At 42.1% G+C, this 24,488-nt stretch overlaps 1 protein-coding gene and 1 pseudogene across 2 annotated transcripts; both read left to right on the forward strand.

Moving 5' to 3' along the window:
• Positions 1 to 154: 154 nt before the first annotated feature.
• On the forward strand, positions 155 to 23,504 carry LOC150009259 (myosin regulatory light chain 2, smooth muscle minor isoform-like; annotated as a pseudogene).
• LOC150009260 (L-lactate dehydrogenase A chain-like) lies at positions 21,435 to 23,015 on the forward strand. 2 transcript variants are annotated; one of them, XM_090276997.1, is made up of 2 exons: positions 21,435 to 22,154; positions 22,424 to 23,015. In XM_090276997.1, exons 1-2 carry the CDS (start codon positions 21,468 to 21,470, stop codon positions 22,559 to 22,561), a joined length of 825 nt encoding a protein of 274 aa, XP_090133123.1. In that variant the 5' UTR covers positions 21,435 to 21,467; the 3' UTR covers positions 22,562 to 23,015. The 2 variants fall into 2 exon arrangements, with proteins under 2 accessions (XP_090133123.1, XP_090133122.1); XM_090276996.1 differs by having other exon boundaries at positions 21,435 to 22,579.
• Positions 23,505 to 24,488: the final 984 nt, after the last annotated feature.

Genomic DNA, 24,488 nt, shown 5'->3' on the forward strand with positions numbered 1-24,488 from the left:
CCACTTGGCTCTTCTCAGAACTGTGTCTCCCAGAATCTCCCCCCCTCTACCATTCCAGGAAAGAGTTGGCCAACAGAGAAAAACAGGTGGGAAGCAGCAGCCACTGTTCACTGATGGACATCATCATTGCCTGCAGTGATGGATGGTCACAAAGATGTCTGATAGGTTCAAGTATATCTTCAACCTCCTTCGCTCCACTTCCAGCTCTTCTTCCCAGCTGCTGGCCCTGCTGACCAACAACAAACCCAACCCCACCACCAAATGCTTGGCTCCTGAATCACAGAGGTAGAAGATACACGGGAAACCTGGACCATTCTACAAGTTCCCTTCATAACCCTATTTTAGGAACTGGATGTTCCTGGCCTCAGAGACCTCTTCTGGTCCTCACTTCCCCAGCTTTTCCCACAATTATAGAAGCTCTGATTCCACTAACATGTCCCATATGCTGTAACATTCATGGTGACTCAGCTCCCCTGACTAATCCTGACCAATGCACATCTTTAATGTTATTGTTTTGAACTTCCAGTTTAAATATTCACACAGAACTGTCTAGATCCTGCCCACAGAGTGACACAGTATTATAATTAAGGCAAAATTTTAGATCCAGAAAAATATGATGTCTAGTTTCACCACAATGGACCCTATGTGGCCTTGGGCAAGTGGCTTAACCTTCCTGAGACTCTGTTTCCTTATCTGTAATGATGTCCTTGATAATAGTATCAACTTCCTGGGATTGGTGCAAGGATTAATTTATAAAGCATATAAATTTATGTGCAAATCATTCATGAGCACAGTTCCTGGCACAGAATAGGTGCTCAGGAAACTTTAGTGATTTTGTTATTATTAACAAGACACTCAGAGCCAGTCAATTTCTGGGAAGGCTTTTTTCCATGGCTGGCTGAAGCAGTATAATTAGAGGGTGACCCCACATACTTAGGGTCATCTCAAACCAAAGCCAGGAAAACAACACTATGCATTAAATGTTAGAATTACAAGGAAAGATGAGAAAAGGAGACAGTACAAGGTCAGAGGGCAGTATGCATTCGAGTTTGAGAAATGAATTAAGGCAAGGAGTTAGTATTAAGATAATGAGCAGAAGGAAAATGCCAGAACTCCCTTTTTATAGGATGACTGATGTGTAGCCCAGAGCAGGCACAGTGACCTATGGAAAACCTACAAATTCAGACTACACCTCTTACTTTTTCTCAAGATCAAGAAATATTATTCATAAATTCAAATATCATTGCAATACTGCATCTATAGCTAGATGTTTTCAACATCATTTACTTTGGTGGTTACAAATGGTTTTTATTATGACACATTATTATTGGTAGTTATTATTTAGTATTTTCTTTAATATGTCAATAGCATAAGCATGCTTTTCTCTATATATGCTCTCATATGTATTACATAAAAGCTCATTTCTCACATGTTTTTGGGTAATTTCTTTTTAACTACTTCAGGTGGTTAAAAGCAACCAGGTATATGTAGCAAATTTTAACAAGGAACATGGTCCAGTTCATATAAGGATACAGATTTATATAATATTGAGTATTATGCAGCTAATCAATTTTGTTTTTGAAAATATTATGGGACAAGTACAGGATAGGAAAATATATATACATATATATAGCCATAGATATCTGTCTATATATGGGTATAGATAGGACATCTCTCTCATTCTCTAGCTCTATCTCTCTTACATAAGTAAAAGATACATATATATAAAAGATTGGAAGGAAATTCTTATAATTACCTCCCAGCTAAAGACCACCAAAAACACACTTGTAGTTGAACACTAACCTGATATACAACCAGGGGGAACTGTGAAGTGCTCTGGGGCAGACTATGTAGGCATGTGACCTGTAAGCACTGGGCCATGTTCAACTGCACAGGTCACATGTCTTGTAATTGGTTGAGTCTCTGCTATTACCATCTTGAAATTCTTAGTAATTTTTTAACAGGGGCCCTGCATTTTTACTTTATGAAAATTTATGAGGCCGGTCCAAGGTGACTCAATTAAGCAAGGTTAGAAAGTTCTTAAAAGATTTGGACTTGTTAGATGATTGGGGAAAAGGTTCAAGGAAACAAGGCTTTGCTCTGGACTGAGTGTTTGCATGGTGTAGGGGTAATTCTATAATTCGGTTGTAACTATGTATTAGTCAAGGTTTTCCAGAGAAGCTGAGACAATAGAAGATCAGACATACAGTATATATAATTTCAAGGAATTGGCTGATGCAGTTCTGAGAGCTGGCAAGTCTGAAATTATAGGGCAAGCCAGCAAACTAAAAATTCAAGAACAAGTCGATTTTACAGTCTTGAGTCCAAAATCCACAGGGCAAGCCAAGCAGTCTGGAAACTCAAGTAAGGTTTCTATGTTACACTCTTGAAGCCAAATTTCTTCTTTGGAAAGCTTCCATTTTTGCTCTTAAGACCTTCAACTGTTGGATGAGATCCACCCACATTATGGAGGGCAATCTGCTTTATTCAGAATCTGCTGATTTAAATATTAGTCACATCTAGAAAATACCTTCACAGCAAAATCTAGATTATGTTACTCAGGTGATCACTGGAACTGTTCCCAGTAATATAGTTCTGTCCTGAGCTCAAGGCAGAATTGCACTTTCCATGCTTCTCTTTGATGTTACATGTGGATGTGCAACTTGCTTTTGACCAAGGAAATGTGGAAAGAAGGGATCTGTCTCACGGGAAGGCACAAGCTTTCCGAATCAGTGCTTAATTCATCACATTCTCCTTCTTTCTTCCATGGTGAATGGCAATACCCCAGAAGGTGACAGCTCCATGGGCCTGAGTTTCAATGAGAGGATGATGAAGCATGGGGTTGGCTGACCCAGGAGGGACAGTGTCATGGGCTTAACATTTGTCTCTTCCAAAATCCACACGTTGAAGCCCTAGCCCCTCGTCGGCAGCCGTCCGTCTCGAGAGACGATGGTGTAGCTTCTTAAGAGTCTATCTGCACGGCCGAGAATGGCTGTGCAGTCCGACTCGGGAGTGACATGGTATCTGTCTCCTCCCGTGTTGAATCGACATCTTGCGATGACGCTGAAGCTACAGAGCCTGGGCAGGGTGATATGGAGGGCCAGCTGTTGCCCATGCAGCAGACCCCCCCTCTCTTCGCAGCTGAAGGATCCAAGGGAAAGACGGAGTCAATACAGCTTGGGTTCAGGTGCGCCGCAGGAGTTGCCGGTGTTGACTACAACGTCGAACCGCCTTAGGGACTCCGGCTCCGGATTTTCTGTCGGGGTTTACTCCCTTAGCCTTTCCCCTGAAGAGGTATGCCGCAAGGCAGCGGAAGTTTTTTGGAGTCAGAGTTTTCCTTCTCTGATGTACCCTGACTGGAAGATCGAACCAGCGACACTTAGCTCGCAGGCCGATGCTCAATCCACTGAGCTAAACCAGCCAGGGCTAACCAGCCAGCCCTAGCCCCTAATGTGATGGTATTTGGAGATGGAGCCTTTAGGAGATGATTAGGTTTAGATGAGTTCAGAAGGGTGGGGGCCCCATGATAGGATTAGAGCCTTTATAAGAAGAGACATCAGAGAGCTTGGGCAGATACAGTGAAAAAGCACTGGCAAGCCAAGAAGAGTGGCTTCTCCAGATACCAAATCTGCTGGCACTGTGATCTTAGACTTCCTAGCCTCCTATGAGAAATAAATTTCTGTTGTTTAAGCCACCCAGCCTGTGGCATTTTTTTATAGCAGCCCAAGCTAAAACAGACATGTTTTTGTTACTACAACATGACCTAGTCTATCCTGACTGATACAGAGTCCAAAGCCATGGTATTAACCACTGAACATTAATGCCTCTTAAAAAAAAAAAATGAGGATAGATTTAGGAATCTCTGGGACATCTCCAAACATGTCAACACCCAAATCATAGGGGTGCCAAAAAGAGAAGAGGAAGAGCAAGAAATTGAAAACTTATGTGAACAAATAATGAAAGAAAACTTCCCAAAAATGGCAAAGGAAATAGACATACAAGTCCATGAAGCACAGAGAGTCCCAAACAAGCTAGACCCAAAGAGAGCCACACCAAGACTCATCATAATTAAAATGTCAAAGGTTAAAGATAAAGAGAGAATCTTAAAAGCAGCAAGAGAAAAGAAGAGAGTTATCTACAAAGGAGTTCCGATAGACTGTCAGCAGATTTCTCAAAAGAAACTTTACAGGCAAGAAGGGACTGGCAAGAAGTATTCAATGTGATGAAAAGGAAGGACCTACAACCAAGATTACTCTATCCAGCAAAGCTATCATTTAGAATGGAAGGGAAGATAAAGTGCTTCCCAGACAAGGTAAAGCTAAAGGAGCTCATCATCACCAAGCATTGTTATATGAAATGTTAAAGGGACTTATTTAAGAAAAAGGAGATCAAAACTATGAACATTAAAAAGGCAATAAATTCACAACTATCAACAACTGAATCTAAAAAAACAAACAAACAACAACAAAAAATATCCTCAGCAAACAACCAGAACAGGAATACGAAGAACCATAGATATGGGGATCATTTAGAGGGTTATCAGCTGGGAGGGGGACGGAAAAGAATGGGGAAATGGTGCAGGGATTAAGAAGCATAATTGATAGGAACAAAATAGACAGGGGGATGTTAAGAATAATATAGGAAATGGAGAAGCCAAAGAACTTATATGCATGATCAATGGACATGAACTAAGAGGAGGGATGTCTAGAGGAAAGGAGGGTACCAAGAGGAGGGGGGCAAAAGGGAAAAAATTGGGACAACTGTAATAGCATAATCAGTAAAATATACTTAAAAAAATACTGCCTCTCACTGCCACTAAAAACTTCTTTATGAGAACTAAATATTACCAAAGAAGTCCTTTCTAGTGTACTGAGTTTACAGTGAAAGAAACCTCAAAAGAATACAAAACTAACAAGCACACAAAGGAACAGTAAACACTAAGCCAGAAACATTGGGTCTCTAGTGTACCCATAAACTGCAGACAGTTTAGTTTTTTCTTCAGCTTGAAAGAGAGTAGAGGGGGGTCAGAGGGGTGGAGCTGGAGGAGATGAAACAGCTCAAAGCCAGGATCTAATGAAGCACAGAGCTCAGAAGCCCTGCTGAGCAAGTCCTGCACAGCAGATTCCAATGCTGAGATGGTCCACCCTCCCTTCACTCCCTCTTACTCAGATCTCTACACACCCCTCAGAAGCTTTGATTGCTTGTGGACATGAAAAGGCTAATTTGATTTGCGGCCAAGTCTCAATATCCTCTGCTCGTTTTCCATGAAGGTTGCCTTTGTAGATCAGTTCCTCTGAACTTCTGCTCCCTCTGAGCACCATGAGAAGTGCCGCAATCCATCAGCTCTTTAGATTTTTTCAAGTGGCTTCATTCTGTTGTCAGTTGTGTGCTCATTGTGTCAGGGAAGTTTGTTTTCTTGTTTTTCAATTCACTGACTTCTCCCTGTGACACTTTGTGCCTTCACTCTAAACACCAACAATTGCAAGACAAAGAGCATCCTGACAGTAATCTCTGCAGCATTAGCTGATCAATAGTCCCATTTCATAAGTGTTGATGAAATGCTCATTACACACTAGGCACCATGCCAGGCACCAAGTTACAACAGTGAGTTTATTTTAGATGCGGTTCCTGTCCTAATGGAGTTTTCGTTCTGGTGACCAAAACAGAAAAAATAAAGTGATAAATAAGGTACAGGCAACTGTGAAATTTCTATTACAGAAAAAACATGGAGCTAAGATACAGACTGAAAAAAAAAAAATGAGTGGTGGGGGAGGGGGGAGGGGAAAGAAATCCATTGTTAGTTGAAGGTTCTCCAAGAAATAGTCACTGAGATGGACTCAGACTGCAACAGGTTAAGGCTGGGGGAGGCAGAGAAGCACTTGTGAAGAATAAAGAGAGGAAGTCCAAGGGGAAGAAACTTCAGACCATAATGCTGGTCCAACACCACTGAAAGAGAGGGAGAAGGAAGGGAAATTGGGTAGCAAGAGTCTCAGACTGTAGTGCAAGTCCAAGAAAGATCTGGGCAGCCTGATGGGGAGTTTGAGAGCCAAAGCTGTCCCACAGAGCAACCCTGTATCTTATAGCAATGGGCCTGATGCACTAATACCTTTGCCATGTTCAGGCCCGGCTGGGAGCAGCCTGGGGAAGCTCAGGCTCAGTGCGAGAGCAGTGGTGAGTGGCAGCAGCTGGGTGGTCAGTCAAGTTCACTCCCTGTACATCTCAGAGGTCACTGTCATGGCTGCCACAGTCTCCGTGCATGTTTGGGGAGCGACCCTCCATGTTTTTCATGGGCCTGTCTTCCTGAGGGGGAATTTTAAATAGGGAGGTAATTGGTTCACACTAAGGCTTTGAATCACAGCAGCTGGTCTTGAGGTTGCACCTGGTACTCATCCTTTCCTCCTCTACTACTCATTCTAATTCTCCTTGTCCTCCACTAACACCCTAGCTGGTCCTGATAGTCTACTTGGAGGTGTGGCCCAAACCTTCATTCCTGAAAGGTCTCAACTCTTGCCAAATCATACCATTCTCAAGCCAGGGTTACTGCATAGCCCATTCAGTTTCAGTGGGACAATGGCATGCCAGGAGGCCCCCAAGTAGATCACCTGCACTTCACACATGTTCCTCCCCACCCCCACTGTGTAAAAGCAGCCCTGCGCCTCCTGCTGATCCACACCAGTTACCCCTACTAGTATGGTGATGTCCCCTTTCTCCTGCTAGTCTGGGCATAGGTGTCCCAATTGTCCTGGTACAACTTGTATATTTTAGCGGAATCCTTGCTGTGTCCCCCAGTGTATCGTTGAGAGTGATGCTAAGTGGGTGCACTCCTGCTTCTTTCCCTCAGTTCCTGGACCTGTGTACTCCTCCTACTGGGGACACAGCTTCACAGGGTGGTCTCTGATTCAATGCATGTGCCACATCCTGAAGGATGATAATCAATGTTTCAGAGCGCAGCATGTAAGCTGGCATCTCAAGAATGCAATGCTCTATGTGACCAGTTGCTTCTGGATGGTACATATAATATGACCAGCAGTCCTGGGCCCACCCTTGTGCCTCCCTCACTGCAAAGCAGGTCCCCTGGTCAAATGCTATGCCATGTGGGATTCTGTGTCCACAGACTGGGCATCCCGTAAGCCTGCAAATAGTGGTGCTGACTGAGAATCTGTCAGTAGGAAAGGCCATGTCACATCCAGACTGACTTAGGATAGACGTGGAGCCCCCTGAGGACCTACTGGCAGCAGCTGGGGCCATTCAATCCCATTTGCCACCATGGCAGATCTAAGAAGCACATTTTCATGACAGCACAACACCTTTAAATAAGGCTGGAGAGACGAAGTGCTTCAGGACTTCTGTTTGGAGGAATTGTATTAAGGAGGTGTTCGGGTTGAACTGTGTCTCCAAAAAAGGTATGTGGAAGTCCTATCCTCTGCTACCTGTGAACGCAGTCCATTTGGAAATATGGTATTTGCAGATGTAATCATTAAGATGAGGTCATGCTGTATTAGGGCAGCACTAGCAATTGGCTGGTGTCCTTATAAGAAAAGGGAAATTTGCACATGCACAGACACAAGGGACAATGCCATGCGAAGACAAAGGCAGAAATTGGAGCAATGAGTCTACAAGCCAAGGATGGTCAAAAGCAGGTAGCAGCCACCATAAGCTGGAAGAGGGAGGAAGGATCCTCTCCTAGAGCTCAGAGGGAGCAGGCCCTGCCAACACCCTGATTTCAGACTTCTGGCCTCCATAACTATGAGAGAATTAATTTCTCTTGTTTTAGGCCACCAAGTTTGTGGTACTTTGTTACAGCAGCCCTAGACAATGAATACAAAAGGTGATATTTAGTCTGAGACCCACCCAATCCATAGAAGGCAGCCATGTAAGCAACCCAGCAAAGAGCAGAGCAAGGGTAATATCCCGTAAGCCAGGAAAGGAGCAAGCAGGCTGGAGGACCAGAAAGAGGACCTGTGTGCCTGGAGGGTGCTGGAGCTGAGACTGGAGAGGTGGGCAGCGCACAGGTCAGGTAGGGCCCTGTATGGTTAGGAGTGAGGTTTTAGATCAAGTGCACTGAGAAGCCATTGGTGCATTTTAAACAAGGAAGGGTTATGACCCATTTTAGGATAGAAGCTATTTCACTTAATTTCATTGTAGCATGGAACATAGATTTGGGCCAAACTGTGAGATTTGGGGTCTCTTCCCTTACACTACATTAGCCTAAGTTGCCTGGAAAACAGAACCTGAGGCACGGATGTAGGTGTTAATGCTTTATTTGAAACATGCAATCAGGGCAGCAAGGGTAAGACAAGAGAGGAGTGAAGCAATGGAGGATATGAAATGATGTAAATAATGAGTGTTAGGGGCTCGACAGTGTCCCCCAAATTCATATGTTCAAGATGTAATACACCCCTGCCCAAGTACCTCAGAATGTGACTGTTTTTGTAGATAGGTCTTTAAAGGAGTGACAAAAGTAAAATGAGGTTATTAGGGTGGTGAGGCCCTCGTCCAATTTGAATAATGCTGTATAGTTAAAGGGACGCCAGGGATGCACACACACAAAGGAAAGTCCCCGTGAGGAGGATACATGAGAAGGTGGCCACCTGTAAGCCAAGGAGACTCAGGAGAAACCAAACCTGTGAAGCCTTGGTCTTGGGCTTCCAGCCTCCAGAACTGTGAGAAAATTAGTTTCTGCTCTTTAGGGGCCCAACCTATAGTATTTTGTATATTATAGCAGCCCTAAACAGACTCAATATCTTGTGAAGTCATTCAGACATCTGAAATCAAGAATATTTTCCATAATTGCTTCACTTTGCTTTCTTCATGATGGAGATTTAATTACAAAACACTGTCGAGAAGTTGACCTTGGAAGGAATCTGTTTGTGGTTGTGTCTCTGATATGAGATGGGCACTGTGATTTTATCAGTCATCTCCCATAAAGTTTCCTCTCTGGGACACATAACACTCAAAACTGAGGCTTCTGACTAAATGTGAAGCATGAATTCCTGCCCTGGATCAAAGTGACTGTTCTTCTCTCTGGGACATAGAAGGCAAAGTTGCTTCGCCTTCTAATATAGTATTTCATTTCCTAATTTTTGCTATCATTTCAATGCAAGAGCAGCTTGAAACCAAAGGAAGTATTCCTGCATGGAGTCATCACATCAAGGAGTCACACTGCCTGATTTGGAATCCAGGCAAAGCACCTGTTTCTAGTTACATGGCTTTGTCAAACTTTTTTACCTTGTTAGTTTAGGCTACTTTCTCTGTAAAGAGAAATAATAATGGTATCATCTATCACATGACTTGTTGTGAGAGTAGATAAGATAATACTTAGGATATCAGCAATGGGGGCTGTGAGGTGGGAATGACCCACTCAAAGGGAAAGACTACTCAGTCAGTTATATTGTTAATAATTGCCTTGGACATTGTTGTAGCTCAGCACCTAGCACTCAGTTAGGATTCAATAGATGGAGTTCTTCATAAAAGTCTTGTAAAACAATTTGATCCTTAGTACTTCCAGTCAAGATGGTAACATAGGCAAACAGGGCTCTCCTCTTCACATAACCACATCAAAATTACAACTAAAATATAGAACAACCATCGCTCAGAACCATCAGAAGTCAAGTTGAACAGAAGTCTGACAACTATGGAATTAAAGAAATCGCATCCATCCAGACTGGTAAAAGGGCTGCAGACGTGGAACAAGCTGGTCCCTCACCCACATGTGGTGGGTAAAAATTCAGGAGGGATATCTCAGGAGCAAGGAGTCCCAGCCCCACACCAGGCCCCCCAGCCCAGGGTTCCAGTGCCAAGAAGATAAATTCCCACAGGTTCTGGATGCAAAAACCAGTAGGGATTGAATTTGTGGAAGAAACTGCTAGAGCCCCAACCAGTTCCTATTAAAGAATCCACACATGGACTCACCTGCTAAGACGAACTCCCTCTGAGCTCCAGCACTGGGATAGCAGCTTGAAAGGCACCAGTGTTATACAGGGAGAATTGAAGGATCTGATATCAAGGTGAACAGAGGCCATTGTCCCTTTTCTAAGCCATACCCCCACTGAGCCAGCAAGCTGGTGCCGTATCTGAGATTCCATCAACCTGGCTAACATTGTTTGAACTGCCTTGGAGACCCCCAGAAACACCACTCCACCCAACATACAAACGGACCCACCCAAGCTGCTTTTCCATGTGAATGGCTGGTCTTGGCTCATGCTTCAAAACTTTCTAAATCCTATCAAAACAAGCAACAGCTTGTGTCAGTGAGTCCCAGCCTAGATTCACAGCTTGGCTTTGCCTGGGAATCTCCCAGCACAAGTAGCAGCCATCTCAGATTGCTTTATATCTCAGACAGCATGCCCCAGGCAGAACACAGGTCGGGGCTGACCTTAGCCTGCACCACCCAGGAAATCCCAGAGCCTGTGTACCCAATGGACAGCTACAGACCACATCAAAGCACCACCACCCTGCCCCTGCACAGCTGATGCTCCATGGAGGGTGGAGATTAGTGGTTAGTGGTCACAGCCAGTCCTTGCAGCTGACTGGCCTGGGTAAATCCTTCCCATTGACCTGCTAACAGCAATCAAGGCCCAACTACAAGAGGAGGTTGTACTCAGCCCACAGGAAGGGCCCACCTCAAGTACCCATCTTGGGTGACAGGGGAGGCTGTGCCACCTGACCTTACAGCACACCTGCTACATTAGCCTATGCTACCAAGACACGGAGTCAAAGCAGCTCTACTTAGTACATAGAAACAAACACAAAAAGGCTGCCAAGATGAGCCGACAAAGAAACATGGCCCAGATGAAAGAATATATCAAAACACCAGAAAAGAGCTAAACAAAATGTAAATAAGTGATCTATCAGATGCAGAGTTCAAAGCACGGTTATAAGGATGCTCAAGAAACTTAGTGGGGATTTCAACAGCATAAAAATAGATTCACTCAGAAACTAAGGATACACTAATTGAAATAAAGAACAATTTTTAGGGAAACAACAGTAGAATGGATGACGCCAAGAATTAAATCAATAATATGGAACATAAGGAAACAAAAAACAACCAATCAGAACAAAAAGAAGAAAAAGAATTTTTTTTAAATGAGGAGAGTATAAGCAGCTTTTGGGACAAATACAAGAGGTCCAAGATTCACATCATGGCGGTGCCAGAAGGAGAAGAGAAAGAGCAAGAAATTGGAAATCTATTTGAAAAAATAATGAAAGAAAACTTCCCTAATTTAATAATAGAAATAGACGTGCAAGTCCAGGAAGCACAGAGTCCCAAATAAGCTAGACCCAAAGAGGTCTACACCAAGACACATCATAATTAAAATGTCAAAGGTTAAAGGTAAGAGAGAATCTTAAAAGAAGCAACAGAATAGAAGTTAGTTAACTACGGGGGTGTTTCCATAAGACTGTCAGCTGATTTCTCAAAAGAAACTTTTCAGGCTAGAAAGAACTGGCAAGAAATATTCAAAGTCATGAAAAAAGGGACATATAACCAAGATTGCTATACCCAGAAAAGCTATGCTTTAGAATGGAAGGGCAGATAAAGAGCTTCCAAGACAAGGAAAAACTAAAGAAGTTAGTCATCATCAAACCATTATTATATGAAATGTTAAAGGAACTTATTTAAGAAAAAGGAGATCAAAACTATAAACAATAAAGTGGCAAAAAATACAAATCAACAAATGAATCTAAAAATTAAAAAACTGAGCAAACAAGAAGAACAAAGACAGAATCATGGATACTGAAAACATTTTGATGGTTTCCAGAGGAGGGGAGGTGTGGGGAAAAGGGTAAAGAGGTGAGAGGATTAAGAAGTAAAAATACGTAATTATAGAGTAGCCATGGAGATGTAAATTACAGTATAAGAAATGGAGTAACCAAAGAACATACATGGGTGACCCATGGACATGAACAATGGTAGGGGATTGCCTGAGGGAGTAGGGGATGCTGGGTGTTGTCAGGAAAGAAAGGGGAAAGTCAGGACAACTATAATAGCACAATCAAGAAAATATTTTTTTAATTATAACTACAATAAACAACTCAGCCAGCCAAGATGGAGGCATAAGGTAGACACGCTGAGTCTCCTTCACAGCTAAGAAGGAATTTGCAACTACTCAAAATTAAAAACAAAAAACAAAAAAATAATCAAACTATATGGATCAAAAAATGAAGGAATAAAAAAGAAATAGCCAGATAGGTAGGAGGGGTGGAACTGGGGTGGAGAAGATGCAGTGTGGCAGCAGCAGTGGCTGCGGCAGCAGCACAGGGGCTGTAGCTGCAGCAAAAAGTGTAGTCATACATTTTAAAAGTAGGGAGGGAAACCTGGGATGTGATCCCAGACCCAGACCAGACTGCGCAGCTCATTGTTCCAGTGCCGGGGAAAATAGAGCCACATTGCTTCTGATTGTAAAAACCAGTGAGGGTCGGGGCAGAGGAAGAAACTTCGGGTCTCTCAACAGAATCAGCTTGTCTAGTATGGGAAGTGGGAGAATTGCCTTGAAAAGGGACGAGTGCAAAACAAAGGGCATTGTCTTTTCCCTCACCTCTCCCCCACATACAGCACCACAATATGGTAAAACAGGTTTCCGGCAACAATGAATACCTAAGGCTCCACTCTTTATAACATAACAGGTGTTAACAGCTCTACCTAAGACACAGAGGCAAACACAGAAAGCTGTCAAGTTGAGGAGACAGAGTAGTATGGCCCAAAAGGAAGGGCAGATCAAGGTTCCAGTGGGAGAACTAAGTGACAAGGAGATAGTCAACCTAACAGATGCACAGTTCAAAACATTGGTGATAATCATGCTCACAGACTTGACAGACAAGATTAAGCACCGCAAACACTTAAGGCAAGAAGTGAAGCCTATGCTAAATGAAACGAGGGAAAACCCACACGAAACCAGTGGTGAAGGGAAGGAAACCAGGATTCAAACCAACGAACTGGAATGTAAGGAAGAAATAAATAGTCAGTACAGAAGGAGGAAATAAGAATTGAAAAAAATGAGGAGAGGCTTGGGAACCTCTGGGACAACTTTAAATGTAACAACATCCAAATCATAGGGGTACCAGAAGGAGAAGAGGAACAGCAAGAAATTCAAAGCTTATGTGAAAAAATAATGAAGAAATACTTCCCAAATTTGGCAAAGGAAATAGACATGCAATTCTGGGAAGTACAGAGTCCCAAACAAAACAGACACAAAGAGGCCCACACCAACACACATCATAATTAAAATGCCAAAGGCTAAAAATAAAGAGAGGTTCTCAAGAGCAGCAAGAGAAAAGCAATTAGTTACCTATAGGAGAGTTCCCATAAGACTGTCAGCTGATTTCTCAAAAGAAACTTTTGAGGATAGAAGGCATAGGCAGGAAAAATTCAATGTCATGAAGAGCAAAGACTTACAATCAAGATTTCCTTGCCCAAGAAAGCTGTCATTTAGAATTGAAGGGAAAAAAAGAACTCCCAGACAAGAATAGACTAAAGGAGTGCATCCTCACCAAACCATTATTATATGGAATTATTAAAGGGAGTTATTTAAGAAAAAGATCAAAACAATAAACAATAAAATGACAATAAATACATATCCCTCAACAATTGAACCAAGAAAACAAGAAGAACAGAGATAGAAACATGAATACGGAGAGTATTTTGATGGTGGCCAGATGGGATGGGGTTGGGGGGGAATGTATGAAGAGGCAAGGGGATTAAGAAGCACAAATGGGTAGTTCAGAATAGCCATGGGGCTGTAAAGTACCATACAGGAAATGGAGTAGTCGAAGAACTTATACTCATGACCCATGGACATGAACAATAGTGTGGAGATTGCCCGAGGAGTGAGGAGTGCTGCATGGAGGGGGACAAAAGGAGAAAAATTGAGACTACTGTAATATCATAATCAGTAAATGTAATTTTTAAAAATACAAGTTGATCCTTAAACTTAAAGCATGTATAACTTAAAATTTTCAAAGGTGTATGTCAAAGTCACGTACAAACCTTAAACATTTCTATAAGTACATGTCTGTTTGAAAATGCATAGGACTTCTGTACAAAATAGTGGCATGGGTAAATGTGGTACTTTCTTTTACTTTTTTGCTTTAAATTATTTTTTATTTTTCAATTACAGTTGACATACAATATTATATTAGTTTCAAGTGTACAACCCAGTGATTAGATATTATTTAACTTCCTAAATGATCATCCTGATGAATCTCATCTGCATCTGACACCATGCAGTTATTACAATATCACTGGCAATCTTCCTTATGCTGTACTTTATATCCCGTAACTACCAACTTGTACTTTTAATCCCTTCACCTTTTTCACCCATCCCCTCAATCATCCTCCCATCTGGCAAACATCAAAATGTTCCTTGTAGCTATCAATCTGTTTCTGTTCTGCTTACTCATTTATTTTGTTTTTCAGATTCAATTTTTGATCCACATGTATTTATCATCATTTTATTATTTATATTTTTTCATTTTTTCTTCTTCTTGTTCTTTTTAAAGAAGACTTTTTAACATTTCATGTAATACTGATTTTGTGGTGATAAACTCCTTTAGCTTTTTCTTGTCTAGGAAGCTCTTTATCTATCCTTCAACTCTAAATAATAGCTTTGCTGGATAGAGCAATTTTGGCTATAGGTCCTTGCTTTTCATTACGTTGAATATTTCATGCCAATCCCTTCTGGATTGCCAAGTTTCTGTTGAGAAATCAGCTGACAGTATTATGGGATTTCCCTTATAAGTAACTAACTGCTTTTCTTTTTTCATTTTTGCTGTTTTTAAGGTCCTTTCTTTGTCTTTAACCTTCGGCATTTTAATTATGATGTGTCTGCTGTGGGCCCCTTTGGGTTCATCTTGTTTGAGACTCTCTGTGCTTCTTGGGCTTCTATGACTATTTTCTTTACCAGGTTAGGGAAATTTTCTGTCATTTTTTACAAGGTTTTCAATTTCTTGTTCTCTTTCTTCTCCTTCTGGCACCCCCATGATGAGAATGATGTTACACTTGAAGTTGACCCAGAGGCTCCCTACATTGTCCTCATTTGGAGGGGTTTTTCTTTCTTTCTTTATTTATTTTTATTTCTGTTCTGATTGCATATTTTCTGCTTTTTTCTAAATCTTCTGAATCAGAGATCTTCTAAATCTCTGACTTGACCCTCTGCTTCATCTACTCCTCTGTTGATATCCTGTAATATATTTTTATTTTAGTTAATGTATTTTTTCTTTATAACTGGTTATTTTTCATGTTTTCTGTGTCCATTTTAATGTTTCCTATCTCTTTGTTGAAGTTCTCAATAAGTTCATCACCCTTCCCTAAGTTCATCAAGCATCCTTATAACCAATGTTTTAAATTCTGCATCTAAGTTTGTTTTTCTCTATTTTGATTAGATCTGTTTCTGGAGATTTGTTCTGTTTTTTCACTTGGGACCTATTTCTTTGCCACCTCATTTTTGTAGCTTCTCTGTGTTTGTTTCTATGTATTAGGTAGAGTCACTACATCTCCCAGGCTTGGTAGAGTGGCCTTATGCTGTAAGTGTCCTGTAGGGCCCAGTGGTGCAGCCTCCATCATCCAAGGCGGGCGCTCCAGGTGTGCCACCATGTGGGCTGTGTACACCTTCCTGTTGTGGTTGAGCCTTGGTTGCTGTTGGCATGTCAATGGGAAGAATTTACCCCCTGGCTAATCATCTACAAGGAGTGGCTGCAGCCACTGTGGAGAATCAGCTGTGCAAGGGCTGACCTGATGCAGCACGACTTACTTCAGTGGGGCTCTGGTGCCCACTGAGTCTGCTCCCTGAATGTGTCACTTGTGAAGGTGGCTGGTTAATTCTTCAGTGTGGCCTGAAGCTGTCCACCCAGCACTGGCTTTGGGGGCCTCCCCAGAAGTGCAGGCTAAGGTCAGTCATTGCCTGTGTTCTGCCTGGGGCTATCCAGCATGAGCTACAAAGCCATCTGCAGATGACTGTTACTTGTGCTGGGCTTGGGGATGCCCAGGAGAGGCCAAGCTGCAAATCAAGGCTGGCTGCTGCTAGTGCTGGGCCTGGGGCCACTTAGCAAGAGGTATGAGGCACATCGAGGACAGATGCTGCTTGTTTGGGGTTTGTGAACATTTGAGAGATTTTCAGGAAAGTCTGGAGTATGAGCCAAGACAGGCATTTGTGTAGAAAAGCCACTGGAAGTAGCTTTAGCGGGCCTGCAGGTCAGGAGGGATGGGGTCTCAGAGATTCACTAGGGCAGGATGAACAGTGATAATCAGGTTGATGGAGACTCAGATATGGCCCCCCAGCTCTGTGGGGAGAGGGATCAGAAAAGGAACAATGTCCTCTGCCAACGTGTCCATCTGGGATAAAGCTGCCTCCCCATCCCTGCCAGCTCTCTCCCTGATAGCAGATACTTCATTTCCTCCCTATTTGTCTCTGGTGCCCTTCAGGCTGCTGCCCCAGCACTGAGGCTCAGAGCCTGCAAGTCCAAGTAAGTCTGTGTGCAAGCCCTTTAGAAGGAATGCCTGGGACTCCAGAAGCCCTCTGTCTCACTCAGCCATAATCCCCATTGGTTTTTACAGCCAGAAGTTGTGGGGACTTCTCTCCCTGGCACTGAAGTATCCTGGGCTGTTCATTGCAACATTATTTACAATAGCCAAGTTGCTGAAGCTACCTAAGTGCCCATCAATAGACAAGTGGATAAAAAAAAAAAAAAGTGTATATGTACAATGGAACATGACTCTGCCATTAAAAGAATGCAATCTTGACAACTGCAAAAACAAGGATGAACCTAGATGGTACTGTGCTGAGTGAAGTGTCAGACAGAGAAAGACAAATGCCAAACGATTTCACTTGTATATGGAATCTAAATGAACAAACTGAAGAGAAACTAACTCATGGATGGTTGTGAGAGAGATGAGTGAAAAAGATGGGGGGATTAAGAAGTACAAATTGGTAGTTACAGAATAGTTGCGGGGTTGTAAAGTATAGCATAGGGAATATAGTCAGTGATATTGTCTTAACTGCATGGTGTCTGATGGGTATTAAAGCTATTGGGATGATCACTTTGTAAGTTATATAAAAGTCTAATCACTGGGTTGTACACCTGAAAACTAATATAATATTGTACATCAAATGTAATTAAAAAATAAAAATTATTTTTAAAAGAAAAGAAAAAAGAATAGACAATATCTGGAAGAAGACATATGGAAATAACAGTACCAATGCCTATTGACTTTGGAATGAGAAAAACAAGAGTCCCAGGTGGACATGAGAAGAGAATCAAGGAAAATTAACATGTCATCTGTATTATTTTAATTACATACAACATGAAAGTATACTTGTGTAGAGAACACTTTAGAAGATTTTACTTTTTCATAAAATAAAACACTGGGGAGAGTTTCCCTCTCCTACTGGGCATGACCAGGTCGTTGTTTGATTCTCATAGCTTGGAACATTCCCCTGAGTTTTCCCATCAAACAGTCTCTGCCTCTCTGAGTGACTCTAAGAACCCAAGGACCCATAACTACTGCCGGTGTGGTCCAGAAATAGATATATCACAGGCAGAGTGTGCTGCTTGGGGAGGTGGCTGCTGAATCCTCAGTGTTCCCCTACAGGCTATATCACTTTGACCAAAAGCCTCTCTGTTTCTCCCACTAACTTGTAGGAGAATTTCTAATTCTAATAAATAATAAATAACAGTACGCTTGTGTTGCCAGGCACTTGCTGGGGTCAGCTATCTTATCAAGGCATATTTATGCTTCCACTTTCAGTTATTTACTCCCTTCCTTGCTGGCACTATTTTTAAAACTTTCCAAATCAAACCACAGTAGGTTCAGAAAAGCAGCTGATCACATCACAGTTTGGTTCAATTCTAAAGAAGGCCTGACTTTTTGAAAGAAAGCTTTTTATAAAAGTTCTCACCAATTTAGCCTTTCAAATCAATGAGAACTCCCCATCTTATTAAATAACTCTGAGTCAATAGGAAGGTAGTTACAGTATTTAAATTTATTTTACTTATGGGTTTTTTAAAGCAGCTAATGGATAGTCCCTTTACCCTGCTTTGATTCCTCAAATCTCCTGTGCTATAATAAAGTTATGAATATATGAATAATTTTTAGACATTAAAATCTGTTACCATGCATTTTAAACATTTTTTTGAAATATCCTGGTTAAGAGGTTTTCAGAAAAAGAGAGGTTCAATTCTGAGCCATGATTAAAATGAATTATTTTATTTCTATATTCAAGATTATGTCTGTGGTACAAATGATATGATTTTAATGTTCTTTCTTTATTGTGTGCATAATGATATGTGAAAGTCATGCTTTCAAAATAACCATCTTTTCAATAAGCCAAACTTGTTCAACTTCAACAAGCCAAAATGCTAGACCAACTCTGCTTTTTCATCATTTTAACAGTTGTTGGGCAAGCCAGCTTTGAACATGTGATTTTTCAAATATTTTGCCCCATCTTAACCAAGGACTCATTTTATATAGCCAAACAAACGCTGACCTTAATAGTAAAAGCAAGCATTCTCAGGACTCTTGTGATGTGCTGGACTGTGTGCTTTGCATTGATTCTTAGTTAATCTCCACATCCGCCTGGTAAGGTACATGCAATTATTACTGCCATTGCACAGATATTGAGACTGAGGCTGAGAGTTTATGGAGTATGCCCAAAGTCCAACAACTAGTGAAGGGCAATGGAAAATAATAAAGGGTTTAAAGTAGAAAAGTTAGAAGATCAGATTTATATTAGAAAGAGGAGAAAATGTTAAGCAGCAAGGAGGCCAGATGGAATACTCTTGTAATAATTCAGAGGGACCCTAGCCAGGTAGCTCAGTTGGCTGGAGCACCATCCAGATACGCCAAGGTTGCAGGTTCAATCCCCATTCAGGGCACATACAAGAATCAATCAATAAATGCATAAATAAGTGGAACAACATATCAATGTCTCTCTCTCTTTCTCTATAAATAAAATTTTAAAATAATAGTAATTCATAGGAAGATGATGAACAAAAGCAGGACAATGGACAGGATACAGAGCGATGAATACAAAAGAAGCTAAATTTGATAAGATGTTATGGCTGACTATGTGGGGGAATTGATGCATCCAGAAATATTTGGCAAGTACCTACTCTGTGTTAGACACACAGCTGGACACTAGAGAAACAAAAGAGAATAAAGATCCCTGGTAGGGTGACTCAGTTGGCGTCACTAACACCAAAAGGTTGCGGGTTCAACCTCCAGTTGGGGCATGTACCAGAGGCAACCAATTGATGTTTCTCTCTCACATCGATGTTTTTCTCTCTCTTTCTCTCTCCTTTCTCTAAAATCAATGAACAAATCCTTAAGTGAAGATTTTTTTGAAAGGAGAAAGAATAAAGAAATAAAGGTCTGTTCAAGTGGAAGAAAAAGCATAAACAAATAAGCAAACAAAATAATTGCCAACTGTATTAGTTTCCCAGGTAACAAATGACCACTACTTGGTGCCTTAAACCAACAGAAATTTATTTTCTCATAGTTCTGGATGCCAGAAGTCTGAAGTCAAAGTGTTGGCAGGATTGGTTCTATCTGGAGGCTCAAGGGGAGAGCCTTCCTTGTGTCTCCCAACTTCTGGAGGCTACCAGCAGCGATCCTTGGCTTCTGTCACACAGTCTCTGCCTCCGTCTTCATATGGTGTTCTGCCTTGTGCCTGGGTCTGTGAAAACCTCCCACGTCTCATAAGGACATCAGTCAATGGACTAGTGCCCACTCTAGTACAGTGTAGGGGTTCAGAATGAGTCATCCCAAGATGCGCCTTTGTAGTCCACAGATTATTTTGAGCTAAAGGCAACCAAGACTTTATGGTCTCAAAAGAAACTTCTGCCCCAGCCTCTTCTTTAACTACCTAGAAGAATTTGAATCAGGGGCTTTGCCCATAATAAGAGATTATCAGAAAGAACTTTTTTGGCAGATCTGTACGGCAGGATAAAATACTAGTTACTGAACACCTGCTCATCATCCCGCAATGACCTTCCTCCTCTCTGAAGCCCCAAGATGTCTTACCTCATCTGTGGCTCAAAATGTCATATATACCTCATTTTAACCCTCTGTCTCTGAATGTCTCTTGTGTGTGGGGTCTCTGACTCTCTCATGCATGTGAGGTTCCCATGTATATGTATGTAATAAATTTGATTATGTTCTCTTGTTAATCTGTACCCATTAAATTTAGTTATTAGACCAGGCTAAAGAACTTTGAGGGTAGAGGAAAATTTCTTCCTCCCCAACAGCAGTATGAATGACCTCATTTTAACTTGATTATATCTATAAAGATCCTATTTCAAATAAGGCTGCATTCGCAGGTACCAGTGGTTATGACTTGGACATATATTTTTAGCGAACATAATTCAACTTAGTAATAAGTAATTAAAAGAAATGAAAAGAATGATGTCACTTAAAGGAAGGGGAGGTGAAAGCAGCAGTGAGGGCATCAAGAAGCGCTCAGATTCTCGCGGCTGTGCAGGGATATAACCACTACCAGATCAAACAAAAAGGCAAAGACCAAAACCACCAAGAAGTGCTCGCATACACGCAACATCTAATGTATTCACCATGTTTGACCAGTCACAGATTCAGGAGTTTAAATAGTCCTTCTACATGATTGATCAGAACAGAGATGGAAGCCCTGGCCGCTGTGGCTCAGTGGATTGAGCGTCGGCCTGCGAGCCAAGTGTCGCTGGTTCGATTCCCAGTCAGGGCACATGACTAGGTTACACGTCAGGTCCCCAGCTGGGGCCGCAAGTGAGAGGCAACCACACAGCAAAAAAAAAAAAAAAAATAGAACAGAGATGGTTTCATTGACAAGGGAGATCTTCATGGTATGCATGCCTCCCTGGGGAAAATCCAGCCAATGAGTATCTACATGCCATGATGAATGAGGTGCCAGGTCCCATAAATTTCACCTTTTCTCACGATGTTTGGTGAGAAGTTCAATGGTCCAGATCCAGATGTTATCAGAAATGCTTTTGCTTGCTTTGATGAAGAAGCAACTGGCACCTATCAGCCTGCCTTTGCTCTAAGAAGTCACCCAGAAAACAGTCTAGGATTTTACACCAAATTTATTGAGAGAAGGAAGGGAAAAGGAGTTAGAGATAAAAGGGAAACTCCTAGTCCATCTCAAAAGGTCCCTTGGGGGTTGGGGGGTTGGGGATGCGAAGAAGAAGAAAAAAAAGAAACTGCCAGCCACGCAAAAGGACTCATAGAAATTGCCTCTTACATATTTATGTATTTGCAGATGCTGACCCCACATTTCCAGACATACATTCGGTTAGGGTGAGTTTGTACAGCAACATATTCAATGTTATTTACATTTCCCAGCTTTTCCCCAGTCTATATGTTGTGCTAGGTCCATCAACATTTCTGGTACCCGCGCTGCTGCCGCCAAGTCCGGATCCATCTCTGCGCGCCACCGACACCATCCCACCGTGCACACCTGATTCCTTTTGGTTCTAAGTCCAATATGGCAGCTCTCAAGGATCAGCTGATTGTGAATCTTCTTAAGGAAGAACAAACCCCCCAGAATAAGATTACAGTCGTTGGGGTTGGTGCTGTTGGCATGGCCTGTGCCATCAGTATCTTAATGAAGGACTTGGCAGATGAACTTGCTCTTGTTGATGTCATGGAAGACAAATTAAAGGGAGAGATGATGGATCTCCAACATGGCAGCCTTTTCCTTAGAACACCAAAAATTGTCTCTGGCAAAGACTATACTGTAACTGCAAATTCCAAGCTGGTTATTGTCACAGCTGGGACATGTCAACAAGAGGGAGAAAGCCGTCTGAATTTGGTCCAGCGTAACGTGAACATTTTTAAATTCATCATTCCTAATGTTGTAAAATACAGTCCCAACTGCAAATTGCTCATTGTTTCCAATCCAGTGGATATCTTGACTTATGTGGCTTGGAAGATAAGTGGCTTTCCCAAAAGCCGTGTTATTGGAAGTGGTTGCAACCTGGATTCAGCCCGGTTCCGTTACCTAATGGGGGAAAGGCTGGGAGTTCACCCATTAAGCTGTCACGGGTGGGTCCTTGGGGAGCATGGAGACTCTAGTGTGCCTGTGTGGAGTGGTGTGAATGTTGCCGGTGTTGCCCTAAAGACTCTGCACCCTGATTTAGGCACTGATGCAGATAAGGAACAGTGGAAACAAGTTCACAAACAGGTGGTTGACAGTGCTTATGAGTTGATCAAACTGAAAGGCTACACATCCTGGGCCATTGGACTATCTGTGGCAGATTTGGCAGAAAGTATAATGAAGAATCTTAGGCAGGTGCATCCAATTTCCACAATGATCAAGGGTCTCTATGGAATAAAAGAAGACGTCTTCTGTAGTGTTCCTTGCATCTTGGGGCAGAATGGAATCTCAGATGTTGTGAAGGTGACTCTGACACCTGAGGAAGAGACCCGTTTGAAGAAGAGCGCAGATACCCTTTGGGGGATCCAGAAGGAGCTGCAGTTTTAAAGTCTTCTAATGTCGTACCACCTCACTGTCTGGGCTACAACAGGATTTTAGTTGGTGATTGTGAATATTGTCCCTTTTATCTGATCTGTGATTAAAAACATCAATTTCCTAAAGATAGAAGATAGAAATGATAATGGTCCATAAAACCCTGCATCTGTATCCTGATGCTGGAAGGTATTTATCTTGTGTAGCCCTAACCTGGTTAGTGTGAAATTGTTCCACCTCCTCAAAGGCACCACTGCCAGTGTTGCACACACTACAGTTGCCCTTCAAACGGGGTGTGTATTCACTCTGTGCTATATAACTTGTGGTTCCTTTACCAAATGTGCCTGGTCCAGCTTTTTTTCTCCAGTCAATCCCATCCTGGGATCCAATGTATAAATCTAATATTGCATGTCTTGTGCATAACTGTTCTCAAGGATCTTATTTTGTGTACCATATGAATCAGACTAGTGTACATTGCCATATAATGTAAAATGAAAAGTCTACATATAAATAATGCAACCAATGATCCAAGTGTCATACCAACTAAAACAAATAAACCTTGAACAGTGGGAAAAAAAAAAAAAAAAAAAACATTTCTTCTGGGAATGAGCAAAGTCCATTCCCATTTCCCATGGGGGGGAAGTTGGGACCAGGTTAATTTGCATACAGATCATTTGCATATGCCAAAGGTCCAGAGAGCGGTCCTGCCACCGCCATGTTTTGACAACCAACTGGGTAGTGTAGGCTGCAGATGCCCCAAAGGAACTGGGTTGGAGGGAGGAGCCTTTGTGCACAGCGGTTGCACAGCTGCGGTAGAAGCCGGGGTAGAAGCCGCACTCCCTCCCGCCCATCTTACCGACTGGACCGCCGTGTTCGGACAGCACCGTTCAGGAAGGTAAGCTGGGGGAGCTGCTGACAACAGTAGGAGATACGTTTACAGATGAGGAAGTAGATGAGCTATATATAGAAGCACCTATTGACAAAAAGGAAAATTTCAATTACATTGAGTTCACACACATCCTTAAACATGGAACAAAAGACAAAGATGATTGAAAAGAACTCCACATTCCAGCTAAATGTTCCTTGCCGCCATTTTGGGTACTTCTGAGACTTTCTCCTAGAACCTATTGCATGCCCTAGCTTTACAGCGTTAGCCTTTCTTGTGACATTTAGTCTCAGCCATTTTGGGCACATGCATCTCTGTATAAAGACTGAAAATGGGACTTTTAGCATTTTCAGAATAGAAAATAGGATAATTTAACTTACCAGCTCCCCGAGCATAACTACAATCTACAAAGTCAATATATTTTTTCAGAGAAAGTTATTCATTCAGTTTTTTCTGAACTATAATTAAACCTTATGATTTAAAAAGAAGAAGAAGGGGAGAACTGCTAAGATGATCTGGGAGGGACTAACAGCAGAGTCCTGAAAGGTAAGGACCAGGCTCATAGTAGTCCAAGCAGAGGAAGCTGCAAGTGCAGATGCCCTGGGGCTGCGTGAAGCTTGCTAACAGATGGGAACAGAAAGAAAGCCAGTGTGCCTGCAACAAAGGCCAGCCAAGAGAGGTCAGTTCCTGGGCATCTTGGAGGCCAAGGGAAGAAATTTTTATTTTTCCTACAGGCAATGGGAAGACAGCCACTGAAGAATTTTAAGCACAATAGTGACATGATCGGATTTGTGTTTGTAAAAACTCACTCTGCCTGTGTTGTGAGAATAGAAGGCAGTGGGGAAAGAAGGGAGGCTGCAGGCAGTTAAGAGGGGACTGCTGACCCCCTGCCCCAAGTAAGAGAAACCAGAGTGGTGTAAAGCAGACATGCAGAAGAGTCAACAGATGTAAGATGTGTTTGAAGGATTTACTGAAAGTTTGAAATGCTGTAGAGAGAGAATAAGAGGTCCGTGCTGAGTGCTTGGCCACAGGGAGTGTGGGAGAGTGAAGATGACCCTGGGCTGTTTATTTAAGAGCTCAGATGAAGGATGATGCAGCAAACTCACTGAAGGAACTGGGGTTGGCAGGGGAGGAGCGTGTCTGTGCAAAAT

Source organism: Furipterus horrens, unplaced genomic scaffold, assembly GCF_987537825.1.
Source record: "Furipterus horrens unplaced genomic scaffold, mFurHor1.1.pri manual_scaffold_5, whole genome shotgun sequence".
Lineage (NCBI taxonomy): Eukaryota > Metazoa > Chordata > Mammalia > Chiroptera > Furipteridae > Furipterus > Furipterus horrens.